General features: G+C 39.4%; 3 protein-coding genes across 3 annotated transcripts; 2 read left to right on the plus strand and 1 right to left on the minus strand.

The window, feature by feature from the left end:
• Positions 1 to 373: 373 nt before the first annotated feature.
• ing5a (inhibitor of growth family, member 5a) lies at positions 374 to 10,169 on the plus strand. The gene is made up of 8 exons (XM_085773372.1): positions 374 to 659; positions 6,988 to 7,059; positions 7,598 to 7,764; positions 7,907 to 8,018; positions 8,110 to 8,209; positions 8,394 to 8,529; positions 8,643 to 8,704; positions 9,478 to 10,169. The coding sequence occupies exons 1-8, from the start codon at positions 623 to 625 to the stop codon at positions 9,515 to 9,517; spliced, it is 726 nt and encodes a 241-aa protein (XP_085629498.1). The 5' UTR covers positions 374 to 622; the 3' UTR covers positions 9,518 to 10,169.
• Positions 10,170 to 10,593: 424 nt separating this feature from the next.
• Positions 10,594 to 11,956, minus strand: cep19 (centrosomal protein 19). The gene is made up of 2 exons (XM_085773374.1): positions 11,638 to 11,956; positions 10,594 to 11,354 (listed from the first exon to the last, which is right to left on the minus strand). The coding sequence occupies exons 1-2, from the start codon at positions 11,765 to 11,767 to the stop codon at positions 11,008 to 11,010; spliced, it is 477 nt and encodes a 158-aa protein (XP_085629500.1). The 5' UTR covers positions 11,768 to 11,956; the 3' UTR covers positions 10,594 to 11,007.
• Positions 11,957 to 12,138: 182 nt separating this feature from the next.
• On the plus strand, positions 12,139 to 14,147 carry pigx (phosphatidylinositol glycan anchor biosynthesis, class X). Its single transcript, XM_085773381.1, has 6 exons — positions 12,139 to 12,318; positions 12,655 to 12,745; positions 12,838 to 12,973; positions 13,094 to 13,307; positions 13,657 to 13,757; positions 13,864 to 14,147. The coding sequence occupies exons 1-6, from the start codon at positions 12,255 to 12,257 to the stop codon at positions 13,999 to 14,001; spliced, it is 744 nt and encodes a 247-aa protein (XP_085629507.1). The 5' UTR covers positions 12,139 to 12,254; the 3' UTR covers positions 14,002 to 14,147.
• The last annotated feature ends 672 nt before the right edge of the window (positions 14,148 to 14,819 follow it).

Genomic DNA, 14,819 nt, shown 5'->3' on the forward strand with positions numbered 1-14,819 from the left:
GCTAGCAAACGCGACGTGGGCGCGCTCGCTTCAAGCTCCGTTCGAACCGTGGGCCTCCCCCGGTGGGCGGGTCCGGAGCGAGCACCAGCCCACCGGTGTCTGTACCACTGACCGAGGGCAGTCCTCAGACATCAAACGATGTACACACGCTTGTGCTGGGCTTGTGAAACTCTCGTAAATAAGATGTTGTCTCAGCTGAGTGAAGTACACGTCTAGATGGGTGGACGCAATGTAAGCGACTAAGATGTGATAGAGAGACTATGGAGTGAAAAGCACCTACAAAAAACAAAAACTCTGCGAGAAGTTGGATGAGACCCTCACACAGCAGCTGCTGGGGACAGCCAGGGCTGTGCGGTGCGCATGCGAGTCACACGCAGATAAGTGGTATCCTGTGGGGTTTGAGTGCATGTGTGCTGGAGGGAAACCGATGCGTGTGTGTCTGCAGTAGTGAGCGCCGTTTCATTCCCACCCGGAGAAGCCGAGCGCTGCAGACACACTCGAGTAACTTCAAGCCACTGATCGACGCCGGGCGACCCGGGGCTGCAAAACAAGCCCATCCGCTGTCCGGCCAACAGTTTCAGAGCTAACCAGAGTAACGCAGAAGCTACATAGCTAACCTGAAATGGCGACGGCAATATACTTGGAACATTATCTTGACAGTGAGTATCGGGTGGCACACTGTACTAACATCAACATTTCCCCACGTTTTTTTGGTTTGAGGTTTGTTTAGTTTGTATCGTATCGAAGACTTTTCGCTGGGCGGGTGACTGACTGTTAGCAAGTAGCTGTTAGGTCACCAGCGTTAGCTCGGCAGCTAACTCATTAGCATGGTGCTACAGACTCGGTGTTACAAAGTTAGTAAAACTCCGAGTACAGTGTTAAATTTAATCAGATGCCAACACAACCGCTAGCTGGACTAGTGTCTTACATTACGGAGGTAGGTATTTGTCTTTATAAAGTGGTTGGTGTCTGTCGGGTGTTCTGTCACATAGATACAGCTAGAGGTTAGGTAACTAGAAGTGGCTATACAAGGTTGATAAACGATGTGTTGTCTTCCCAAAATATACAACCGTGTCCGTTTTAGTCATTGTTTGTGTTTGCTTTAGGATAGCAAACACATTGCATTTGGTTTGCAACCTGTTGGTAACCGCGTTTCCTCCAGCCATTTTTTTTTTTTTTTTTTTTTTTTTTTTTTTTTTTTTTTTTTTTTTAATTCAAAACTTTGTTTCACAGTACAAAAATAGTTTTTCATGGTAACATGCAATTACTAAAGCACATTTAAATTATACGCCAGGGGGAATTTATAAGTTTACAACAAAATTTTCAAGTTTTCACATATATTGATAGTCTTAATCGCTTTCTGGTTGTTTGAAAATTTGATGGAGGTTATGTATTGCTTGAGCTCACTGTTAAAAGCAGTAAAGGAAGGTTTTTTTTTAATGAACTTACATTTGTGAATATGAAATTTTGCCATTAAAATAATAAGGTTGATAATAAAAGTTATATTAGCTTTTTCCTTGTTTTTTTTCAGGTCAGGGAGCCCAAACAGAACATTCCTCCAAAACAAAATAAAATCACCATCAACATTGATAGCAACAAAATTACAAATATCACTCCATAGTTTTTGCACAATAGGGCAGAGCCAAAACAAATGGGTCACAGTTTCAGCATGTACAGAACAGAAAGTACAATTCACATCAATGTCTTTTTTAAATCTTTTTACAATGTGGTCATTGGATGGATAACATTTATGAATAATCTTAAATGAAATTTCTCTCACTTTATTAGTTAACAGGTATCGGTTGGGTAAGAGCCAAATCTTCTTCCAGTCGGTGTCCTCCATAAAATTGTTCCAGTATGAGATCACGTATGGAACTGTGGTGGCATCCCTTTTAAACAGGAGTCTTATTAATTTATTGTTTTTCCCATGGTTGCCGGCCAGACAAGCTTTACCTATTGGGGTGTCTGACAAGGATAACAGGGAGAGCTGGCTTGTTTCCATTCTTGGTTGAGATTTAAATAGCATGCAAACTCCAGATGGGATTGCTCCAAAAACTCTGGCAAAATCTGCAGGTGATACAGGAATATTATATTCAGATAAAAACTCATTATACGAATAGAGGAGACCATTCCTGTTGAATAATTGAGCCACATGTACAATGTTATTATTAAACCAATACTCAATAAAAAGGGATTTATGTTTAAATAAAATGTCCTTGTTGTTCCATATATAATAGTTATGAGGTGAAAAATTATGCTTGAAGATAAGTGACCAGGAGAGAAAGGCCTGCCGGTGAAAGGCTGACATTTTAACTGGAATTTTGTCAATATTGTAGTTACATACTAAGAAAAAATTTAATCCACCCAGTTTTGACAGAATATGAAAGGGAATAATGTTCCAGATCGCATTGGGGTTCCTAAAAAATTGTTTGAGCCAGTTTATCTTAAAAGTATTGTTTAAGGTGCAGAAATCTAAATAATTGAGCCCACCATTTTCATAGTCATTCATTAAAACAGATTTCTTCACGTGGTGTGTTCTATTTTTCCACAGGAAGTTGAGAAGCAGTTTGTCAATCTGAGTAATACTCTTACAGTTCACATATAGAGATAAAGATGCATATATTAAGCGTGACATTCCTTCTGCCTTAGATAGTAAAACTCTGCCTCTAAGGGATAGATCTCGTAAAAGCCACTGGTTCAACTTTTTCTGAGTTCTTTGTATTATAGGATTAAAATTCACTGAAGTTCTTTTTTGTTGGTCCTTGGTAATTGTGATACCTAAATACACAACCTCATCTTTGACTGGGATTCCACAGATGGATGATTTTGAACAATCTTTAATGGATATAATCTCACATTTATTAATGTTGAGACTTAAGCCAGAGGCCTTGGAGAATTCTGTAATTGTGTTTATTGCAGTGGAGATTTGATTTTCATCCCTAAGAAAGAGGGTGGTGTCATCTGCCAGTTGGGTTATGGTAAGTTTTCTGCCTATAATATTAATGCCATTTATCTCACTTGATTTAATGTGGTCTGCCAGAAGCTGAGCCACCAGTAAAAACAGGTATGGAGAAGCAGGGCACCCTTGCCTAATGCCTCTAGAGATATTGAATCTGGGAGACATGCCACCCGTTAGTTTAATAGAGCTGTTACTTTTGTGGTACAGAGTTTTGATAGCTGAGAAAAAATAGTTACCGAAGCCAAATTTCTTAAGGGATTGTAGAATGAATGGATGTTCAACGGTATCAAACGCTTTGTAGAAATCTACAAACAGTATAAATCCATCATTCTCTACCAACTCTGGATAATCCAAAATGTCTAGAACTAACCTAATATTATTTGCGATATGCCTCTTGTTCATAAAGCCTGATTGTGTTTCCTCGATGATATAATCTAAAACTGATCTTAATCTTGATGCCAGTAAGTGAGCTAAAATTTTGTAATCATTATTTAGTAGGCAAATCGGACGCCAATTGTCTAGGAGCAGACTGTCTTTTTTCGGTTTAGGTATTAAGACCGTAATACCTTGGGTCAAGGTAGTGGGAAGAGATTCGTTATTAATACATTCAATAAAGACTTTATGTAAGAAGGGAGTCAGTTCCTCAATAAAGGATTTGTAAAACTCAGCTGTTAGTCCATCAGACCCAGGAGACTTATTGTTTTTGAGTTGAGTTATAGCTTGCTGTACTTCTTGAGGAGATATAGGCCTGTCACAGGACTCTTTATCTGCTTCACCTATAGTTTTAACTGATAGTGGATTAAGAAAATTATCAGCTGCAGTTTGGCAGAATTTAGAACTATACAAGTCTTTATAAAAATTAGAACAAAAGTCAGCTATTTCATGATAGTCTTCAGTAACAGCTCCATTAATGTTTAATTTGCTAATGTTATTATTTGTGTAATGATGTTTTTCAAGATTAAAGAAGTAGTGGGTATTTTGCTCCCCTTCTTCTAACCATTTAGAGCGAGACCTGACAAAAGCACCCTTTGCTTTTTGGCGATATAATTCATCAAGTCTAGTTTGCGAGAAAGCTAGCTCTCCTTTTTCTTCCTCTGTTAAAGAGTCTGGGTCTTTGCTAGATAGGTTAGTTATGCATGAAACAATTTTCAATTCTTCTGCTCTCCTGGCTTTGACAGCGTGTGCACTGTATTTTCTTAATAATTTACCTATCTCATATTTCAGGAGATCCCAATTAGTCCCAAAAGTGTTTTCATTATTTGCTTTGGACCAGTAAAATGAGATCAAATCCCTTATCTTTTTTTTATTTTCAACATTTTGTAGTATAGAGCTGTTAAGTTTCCAGTAACTAGAACGATTGACAGGTGTTGAACCACTGGAGGTGTTAATAGAGATGTGTATCGCTTTATGGTCAGTCAAGGGTGTTGGGCAGATGCGGACATCAATATTATTTTTGTCTAAGCTGTCAGATACAAGCCAATAGTCTAAACGGGACTGTCTAGAGCCCGATTTATTACTCCAGGTGTATACTCTATTATTAGGGTTCTTCTCTCTCCATATGTCAACTAGATTGAACCTTTCTATGAAGTTAATTAGCTTTGGATCTGCTCTAATTTGTTGAGAAGGTGGTATTTTGTCTAAAGAGTCATCCAAAATATTATTGAAATCCCCACCTAATATTAAAAATGCATTCGGGAATCTAACCAGCCAACTCGTAAGAATGTGATCTATCGCTAGCATCAGAGCTTCATTTTCTTTTTTTGTGTTGTAACCATAAATATTGGAAATAATGTAGATTGATTCATTATGTTTGATAGTTTGACAAATGAAGTGACCGTTAAGATCAGCTTCTGTGATCAGAACATTACCTTGAAATCTGTCATTTAATGTGGCTACCCCAGCAGAACGCTCTGTTCCATGGGAGAGCCATATAGTGTTACCCCATTGCGCTCTCCAGAAGTTTATACAGTCCACAGTAGAGTGTGATTCTTGAAAGAAGAATAAATCTGATTTGAACTGTTTAGCAAAAAGAAATAATGCTTTTCTCTTAATGTTATTACGTAACCCCCTGGCGTTTAGTGAAACAAGTGAGAACATGAATGAACAAAAAGAACAATATATAACAGAAAGAATGTAACCAAAACTTGAATATGTCTTGGTTAAGTGTTACAGAATAGTGTGTAAAAGTGAAAAGTGTCTAAGAGCTGCCGAGGTCAGCACCATATTCGCTTTATAACAAAGCATAATAATTTGAGCAATTATTATTAGTAATTTGGAAAGCAGCATTACCTCTTTGTCTAAAATGAGACAAAAATATTCATAAAAGTGCAAATTTCAAATTGAAATCAGAGGTAGGTAGATAACCTAAAAAAGACTGAGCCCTTTTAGGACCAGTGGGCATATTACTTGAAATTTGTGCCACAGGGAATGTCAAAGAACTTGAGAATTTGTAAACATCTCGTTTATGACAAATAAACAACCCTGCTTTTACGTGAACTAAGAAGAAGGCACTTAATTAATCTTTCTTAACCTTGATAGATCACGGAGGGATTTCTGCTCCGTTGACATAGCCTTTACCTCCTACAAAGTAAGCTGTTTTTCCTTCATCCCGAGCTTTCTTTATGGAAGGCCATAGCTTTTGTCTGTTCTCTCTGTCCTCTTGAGTTAAATCTTCCGCGAAGCGCAGGCCCTTGTTTTTGAGAAAGGAGCTGTTCTTTGCTCCCTTCCAGACAGCATCTCTCAATCTTCTGGAGGTGAATCTCATGATTACCCCTCGGGGATTCATGTTGTCTTGACGCGGTTTTCCTACTCGGTGTGCTACATCAACGGCGTCAGCCAGCTTCATCCTCTCCTCCGGTAGGATCTTCTGGCATATGTCGATCATCTGCGCTCGGACATCCTCCCCCCTGGTCTCGGGCAGGCCGTGGAGCCGCAGATTCCACCGGCGACTGTATCTCTCCAATTCGGCGACCCGGCTCGTGGTCCTCACGCCGGAGTCTTCTGTTTTTTCCATCCTCCTTTCGATATGAGCCACCTTCTCGTCCAGGGCTTTAATTTCGCCGCGGACAGATTCCATCATCTTTTCCAACTTGTCGCTTCTGCTGTTGATGAGCTCAGCCAGGGAACGAACGGCTTCATCAGACCCGAGCCCGTCTTGTTTACGCGGAGGGATTAGGGTCGGCTTCTTCGGGAGTGGGGGCTTACTTGGAGTAATCGGCAAGCGCGGGAATTCTTCCTCATAATGCGACTGCAGGTAGCAATCCATGCCGCTGTCGTAGTCATGCTCGCTAGCTGCGGAGCCAGTGCTAGCCTCCTTGCTCGACGTGTTGTGTCGCTTTTGCCCGGTTTTAGTTGACATTCTGTTCAGTTTAGCCTTACTTTTGCACTGAAAGTAGCTGTATAAAGTCACGGTGAAAGTGCCAGCTGCTTTCACAAAGAGCAACGGTCAAGAAAAAAAACTTAACTAAGTTTGGTGCTGAGAGCTCGAAAACTTTAAACCGTTTACGCCGCCATCTTGGTCCTACTGCTCTCCTCCAGCCATTTACGCGCCGGGGCGGGGTGTTTGAAGTGCGTCACATGCGAGCACACAAACTGACAGAGGGACCTGACTGCTCCTGTGCTGTGTTTCGGCTCAAACACCTCTCCTAATGTGATACATGTTATACAATATGAAGTCGCTGTTTATTTTCTTGTAATAATCATTTCTTTTGTTTGCATAATCTATTCACTATAATCACAACACTACATTGCGTGACAGCTACGGTAATTAGCCATGTTCTCTTAGTGTGTTTTTGCTCATCTATTTGTGTCTGTGTTTATGCGCTGCAGTGTACAACCCTAAGATAAAAACACCGAAGAAGGTGGTCTTGTTCACACTTAATTTTCCAATAAATAATTGATTATTGCAGGTTTAACCTTAAAATCCTTAAAATAACTGTAGTTGTGACATGTTAAGTGACACCACATTACTTTGTAAAACTAAATGTAATGTATGTCTCCATTGATCATAATGTCTGTCTCTTCCGTAGGTATTGAAAACCTACCATGTGAACTACAGAGAAACTTTACTTTAATGAGGGACCTGGACAACAGGACTGAAGGTAATAATTTGATATCAAAAAGCTGTTATCATCAAATGCTATCTTGGCTTGAAGCTCTTCACACACATCTTCATCTTGAACAGGTGTTAGCGGTGTGGGCAGACTGAGTTTGTTTGGAATCTTGACTCTCATGATTTTGACTACTGTAGTAGAAAAAAAAAAGTAGCTTTGGCAGATTTTGAGATGTAATTGAAACAATAGCAAAGGTTTGGGTTTGTTCATGTAACTGTGATGATAAACCAGTGATCACAATGTTTACTATCAGGTCCCTGGACCGGGCACAACTAAACTGTTATTAATTTGGCCAGTGTATTTCCTGTTTTTACACGTCAGACCATCTGCTGCAGAAGAAAACACTATTTGATACAATAACTCAAAGTATCCGTACAGATGTGGGGTTTACAGTGTCTTTGGTTATGATATTCTTGTTTTGTAACTTTTTACAGTTAACATATCTCACAAGTAAACAGCTAGATTTGCATTTGTCTTTACTTAAATACTGTTTTCCTGCCACTGTAATCACTGTGTTGTTGTGCAGAAAAGAAAGGAGAGATCGACAAACTGGCCGAGGAGTACATAGCAAATGTGAAGAACTTGGCGTCAGAACAGAGAGTGGAACATCTACAGAAGATCCAAAATGCCTACAGCAAGTGCAAAGAGTTCAGTGACGACAAAGTCCAGCTTGCAATGCAGACATATGAAATGGTCAGTCTGAATATGTTAAAGATAAATCCTAATTTACATTGTGCTTTTTAAGTGACACATTTGACCATTTAAAAAAAATTAATAGCAAATGAAGCCATATTCACAGTCAGAGTCTAATCTACATTAAAATCCTTCAATGTAGGTGGACAAACATATCCGCAGACTGGATGCGGATCTGGCACGGTTTGAGAATGAGCTGAAGGAGAAACTGGAGGTTAGCGGCTACGAAAGTACAGATGGAAGAGCACTGAAAAGTAAGTGAGGGAGCTGACAGGATTTCATCATAACACACTGCAAAACAGATGTGTGACTGTGCACATCTATACATGCAAATATTTTTCACAGAAGGCGACTCTCGGGGGCTGAGAGAGAAACGTGGATCCAGGGGAAGAGGAAGGAAAGGTTCTGATGAAGAGTCTCCCAAAAAGAAAAAGATGAAAAACAGGTAACATGGTACCGATGGCTCAGTCAGACCAGGGCTTAACTACATATTAGTTTCCACATCTGCACCATGCATTTTGTCAGACCTGAAAACCTTGTATTATTCAGGCTGCTGGTGACTCACCCATTTCAGCTTTAGTTCAGTCATGTTTACTAATCAAGCTCTATGTTTTCTGTTGGTCCTCCAGTCCAGACTTGAGTGACGCTCTCCTGCCCATGCAGCCATCAGATGTTTTGGACATGCCAGTCGATCCCAACGAGCCTACGTACTGCTTGTGTCATCAGGTCTCGTATGGGGAGATGATTGGATGTGATAACCCAGATGTAGGTTTCATTGTTTTTCTAAAATCAAATCTGAAATGTTTCTGCTGCACTATCAAACCTGTTGGATCTCCTAGAGATTCAAGTTGCTGACATTGTTTTTCATCTGTGTTCAGTGTCCCATTGAGTGGTTTCACTTTGCTTGTGTCGATCTCGCCACAAAACCCAAAGGAAAATGGTATGAATCCTTTTCACTATTCAAATTACGTCAATGTACAGTTGTTCATACAAAGAAATAGTAATGCATCACTTTGTCGTTTTAAAGGGATAGTTTGTTTTTTTTCAAAGTGGGGTTGTATGAGCTACAAATGCCCATTATGTACACTTGATGCAGTAGAAAGATCTCTGCTTTCCCTGACTGAGAACCACCGGCGAAATGTCAAAATAATATAGCAGTTCAAGTATGATCTAAAATAAAAATTTACAATGCATTTTTATCTGGAACTAGCTAACTCACTCAGTACTCCTCGGTACTCCTCCGCACAGGCAGGCTCTGCGACGTGCTGTATCACTCCGCTGTTCAGCTGTTTGGATCTGCGGTGTGAAGAGGCAGAGTGATACAACACATTGCGGAGCCTGCCTGTGCGGAGGAGAACTGAGTGAGTTAGCTAGTTCTAAAAAACTTTTTTCTGACCAGCTGATGCATTGTAAATTTTTACTTTAGATCGTACTCCTGAACTGGTGTATTATTTTGAGACGGGACTTCTCGTAGTCGGAGAAAGTAACGCTGATTAATCGTCCCTCATTGACATCAGTGTTCGGTTCAGTGCGATGCGTCTGCGTTTCTCAGTGGGGGAAAGCAGAGACCTTTCTACTGCATCTAGGGTAATGAATGGGCATGTGTAGTTCATACAACCCCACTTCAAAAAAGATGAACTATCCCTTTAATGCAGATTACTCCTGATTGTTCTCTGTCTTTACATGTATTTCCCTCTCTCTCAAATCTCTCAGGTTTTGTCCAAGATGCACCCAAGACAGGAAGAAAAAATGAGATTTCTTATTTCCAGAAACGCGTAACTAATAATGTGCATATTTTGGTGTAGTCCAATGGTGTAACATGTATGTATTTCAGTTCTTATCACTCTGTAGAAAGGATTGGTCATACAGGCCTAATCTGGATTTGGAGAATAGCTACACTTGTGGCTACATTATCCTCCCCTCTTCTGCCTTTGACTTAATATGTGCTATTGGATTTTGAGATCACTCTCTCTCCATTACCTTTCAAATAATAATTATTTCACCATATATTATTTGTCTACTCTGGGTAAATTGGCCTGTGTAGTGTAGTTTAAATTGCACAAATAATTGCCAATCAGAAAGTCCTTCACCTCTAGTCACATATTTGTGTATATTGTCCTAAATAACATACTCAGAAATCCAGGATTGTGGCTTAAGTATACTTGAAATATCAATTTTGTAAAGAACTATTTTTAAACAAATTAACAGCCTGCTGAGAAAACTATTTCACCTAAAGCCACCCAAATAACGGTGGTAAAAGGAATTGTGTCAGATTTTCTGTTACTACCTCCTTAATACATCAGCACTGCATAATTGACTGCAATTGATACCAATGTTATAATTTGTGTTTTGATTAGCTTAAACCAAACACGCAAAGCAATGTAAATTAATTCTTGACGGATGTTTTTTTTTTTTTCTTCAAAGAAAACCTGCGACATCTTTGAATGTATTGTGGTACTAATGGTCAGTCAGTCAGTCAGTGTCTCTTGTCAACTGAATGAGGTATTTAAGCACTTTGAATGAAATTTTCCCCAAAAGAGGTTTGATACTGCAGGCTTGGTTTTATAATATAGTTTATCTCATCTAAAACTTGGCCATAGTACATTGCTTCAAACCATATATAAATATATATATATATATTTTGTATGAAATAATATTTTGTTGACAATTTTTTTCCAAAGATATATTTGTTGTATTGCTTACATATTACATATTGGTGAACACTCAAATTTTATTTAATAGGATTTTAGCATCTTATTTCATATTCTACTGTGAATGTCACTCATTTAGGTGTAAACCACAAATAAAAGAGCCAAAGTCTTTGTATTTTGTAAAATTCAGTATTTTATACCAAATAAATATTCACTATTAATCATGAACTGTTTCATTCTTGTCTTTCTTTCCAGTACAAAATGGAACATGTGTAAACTGACCTCAGAGCATGTATAAACATTGGAGTATTAGCTTTGTGGTATTCATTCACAGCATGAACAAATTACACATGAAGAATTTCCACACTTTTTTTCCCAACACATTTTTCCATTTTTCCCACGGTATGTAAACAGCTCAACATGACGCTGATTTCACTTTTCCAAGTCCTAATGTTGTCACTGAGAACAAGGTATGTGGATAATGAAGAATAACTCACTGAGTCCCTTGTTTGTACCATCCATCCAATTCCATTGTTTTGGGATTGAAACCCAAACCAGTAAGAGGAAACATGTTGGACAGATAGAGTGACAATTAAAATTCATCATCAGACTCTTCATCCCAACTGCCCTTTTCCTGGGTGGGCTTGCTAAAGTCCACTTCCAGGTCATAAACAAAGTCTGGATCATCTTTGTGCTTGCGGTTCTTCTCAAACACTTTGTCCATTTGGCCCTTTTTGCGAGACAGCTCCTCATCATCCAGTTTGTTCAGGTCTTCATCTGGGTCCACGTGGAAAGAGGCCAAGCTGTGCTCCAGGCTGAAACCCTGCAAGTGATCCCGCAGGATGATGTGAAGCTTCTCCAGCTGGCTCTGAGACACACCCTCCAAGTAGTCCCTGTGTCTGGAGTTGTTCTTCAGCCTCTCAGCTGCTGTGCTGCAGTCTGCAGGTCAAAGAGAAGATTGTATGAGGGCATTGAAAGGAAAATTATAACAGGATTGAACACATCTGAGACTTTCATTCATAATATGAACAGATTCTGTTGCCACACAGCTTCCTGGGCAAGCTCATTGTTTTTCCTCCAAGCTGCTAGGAAACCAAGTACATGTATTCTGGAAGCCTTCCAGACCAGTGGTGTCCTTTAATAGCTCCTTAAATATGACATGGGACTGTGACACCGCTGTTGTTTGTGGCTTATTAAGTATAAAACAAATATCTCTTCTTACCTGAATACTTAGAGAAGTTCCGTACTGGTATTACTCTCTTTCGCACCTTGTTGGTGTCGGTGTGTTGGTAAACTAAAATGATGGCGGGAGGAGAGAACCGCACTCCGCACCGCTTCGCCGCGAAACGCATCTTCGCGTTCTGTCTCCAGAAAAGCTACTTTAAACCGAGGGTTGCGGTTCAAAAATAGAGCATTATAACATTTTAATTCATATAAACAAGTACCAGTTCATATGAAGACCTAACCCGTACATTTAAAGTGAGAAATGATCCGCAGTTGGCGGTTAACGTTAAGCCCTGTAGTCCTCGCCGAAGCCTGACTGCATTTGGACTAAATAATTTAAGACAGTCTTCTTTTACTCACAGTGACTGTTACTACCGATCACCAGTTTTCCTGTTAAGCACATTTATGCTTAATTGCACGCTTCAAAGTATTTTTAACCGGTATTGTTGTTTTTATTTTTAGTCAGGCACAGCTGCAGCTGCCCTCGAGCAGGGGTCCTCACTGATCCTGTTCCGTAAACACTGAAGGAGTGTATCGTAGTTACGGTTGTAGTTGTAGCTACAGAAATACTATTACTGGGTTGTAAAGGGATTGAAGCACGACACTATCTTTTTGATGTATTTTACATTATTGTCTGTGTTGACCTGTCTATTAACATGTCACTGCCTGGTCGAACAGGGTAAGAGGCCTCGCTGTACTTCCTTGTTAAAACCGAGTCGAGTTTCTGGCAGCTGGCAGGTTACAGTGATGAAGGGGAGTCAGCATCAGTACTTTGCATAAAGAAAGAAAAACACAGTAGCATTTAGGATTATGTTTGAAGATAGGTGTGTAGCAGTCTCTTGAATTAAAAAAATGTGGCTTTGCTGTTGAATCAAACAAATTAATTATTCCAGTAATTGACCATCTTGACCCTGATATCTTTGTTTGGATTTTCAGTCATACAGCATAGTATGCATTATTACAGTTTTGTCCCTTGTCTTCTGGTCCTGATTAATACATGCTGCACATTTTACAGATGAGAAGAATGAAAACCACTGTGGTCTCCTGAAGAACTGGCTGGAAACCACATCGGTGTCAGTAGAGATCAGTAAAAAGGGTTTTCACAGGTACTGTCTGAATAGTTGTACTATTGGTTGAACAAGCTTCGTGGCTTCTAGAATTTGATATGAGAAAATTATTTTATTTTTTTATGTTGTAGGGAGCTGATAACCACTGTCGACCTCAGCCCCGATGTGCTCAGCGGTGTCAGAGTTTTGCTGGTTTATCGCTGGCCCAGAGGAGTCTACATTGATCCGTACCAACTGGCATCCTTAAAAGATCAACGTGATTGGCAGGTGACGCTGACATATTCAAAAAACAGAAAAGCTAACATTACAAAGTGTGTTTGTTTGAATAAACATGACTGACCTCCTCCACCGTATGCATTTGATTATGTGTATATGTATCTTTGTTAGATATTAATAGATTCAACCATCGACCTGGAGATGCCTGCTCACAAGACTTCAGGATTTGTCAGCTATGTGTATCCCAGCCCTGCTGACCCAACTCTCAGATTCCTCAAAGTAACTATTCCAATACACGGCCGCTACCATGAGCCCTCTTCTGTTGGGGAACCATTTACATCTGTTGACATACAATCTCCAGAGCTGCTGGTGCAGACTGAAAAATGTAAGTGGCTCATCTTAACATCGTGGTATGTCCCCCTGGAACAAGCAACCAAAAATGTTTATTATATAACTCCTTGGTGTTGAGCTGGGAAACCAGTATTTTTGCACTCTCACAATGTATTGTGATGCTTGTGTCAGCCGTGATTGATGCAGAAGTATGGAGTTTCTGATAACAGGGCAGAAAGACCTACAGTACCTGATGGTCCATCTAATCAGGATCATTACAGATATTTATCAGTTAAAGGCCCTTCATGTTAGTTGTTAGAAACACTGCAAACAAACATGTAGTTGATGGAGAGAGAAACTGACGATCTGTATGCCTTTAATCTGAAATTCTTCCTTCTCTCCAGGTATGCAGCTCAACAACTTAGAGCCCCACACTGTGGTAGATGCCCCCTGCACTGTCCACAATTCAAGCACATGTCCATGGGTTAAGATGAAGCAGCAGCAGGTGTCTCTCAGTACATTTTCTCAAATTTTTGAGTGGGAAAAATCTGAAATGTTTGTTTTGTAATACTAATTATCTGTTCTGATCAAAAATGTCCTGTGTCCTGCAGGAGAATGGCCCCTTGACTTTACAGCTCCCAGTGGGTGATGGGTCTTTGGTGACACCTGTATGCGGCGGAACTCTTCTCGTCACAATGATCTGCTGTGTGGCACTGTCCAAGTACATGTGGAAACATCAAATTATTTAGCCATGGTCAGCATACCATATGCTAATTGATTTATAATTTTATACCTTGAGCTAAATTATTTTTGACCGTATAACTGTAAAGTTTTGTTTGATACCAGGATCCGTCAAGTATCACAATTATCCAAGAATTTTATCATACAGTTTCAAAAAACAAAACTATACAGACATTATTATATAGATTGACAAGATAGAGAAGGTGTACAGAAATAATTTATTTTGTATTGAACATCTTAACACTGGAGTAGACACGACCAGAGAACAGGTTTTGTCGTGTTTTTTAATGCAATGCTGCTTTTCAAACAGATCCCTTTTACTGTAAGTAAACATGAGTCTTGTGTGATATTTTATTCTACTGTTATTGTGGCTCAGAAATAGGAACAGAGGTCAGGGCTTACTGGAAGATGATATTTTTGTACATACTCAGTTTAAAACAATTTACCTTTGATTTGAGGGAAGCTCTATCTCAACTGCAAAAAATATTTTACACTCCAAACAATAAAAAAACATTGAACTAAATGTTTACTCTGTGATTACTTTTTGCCTTTGTTAATATAACAACAATATCTCTGCTTGAAAAAGGTCCTGTGGACCGAAACGTTGTTTGTTTGTTTTATTAAAGTCTTTTGCAAGTGACTTGACAGTGTGCGGGAGACCCTTTTTGCTTTTGTTCACTCCTTACCTATGCTCCAACGCACCTGTCTTTCAAGATTTTTTTAGGTGTGCATCAGCCTTCACACCTTGACTGCCTTTGTCAATATACAATTTCCCATCTTCCTGTATGTTGACATTTTTTATAAAGGTCATTTAAATGTTCATCAT

Source organism: Trachurus japonicus, chromosome 4 (assembly GCF_045865225.1).
Source record: "Trachurus japonicus isolate A0001 chromosome 4, Traja_1.0".
NCBI lineage: Eukaryota > Metazoa > Chordata > Actinopteri > Carangiformes > Carangidae > Trachurus > Trachurus japonicus.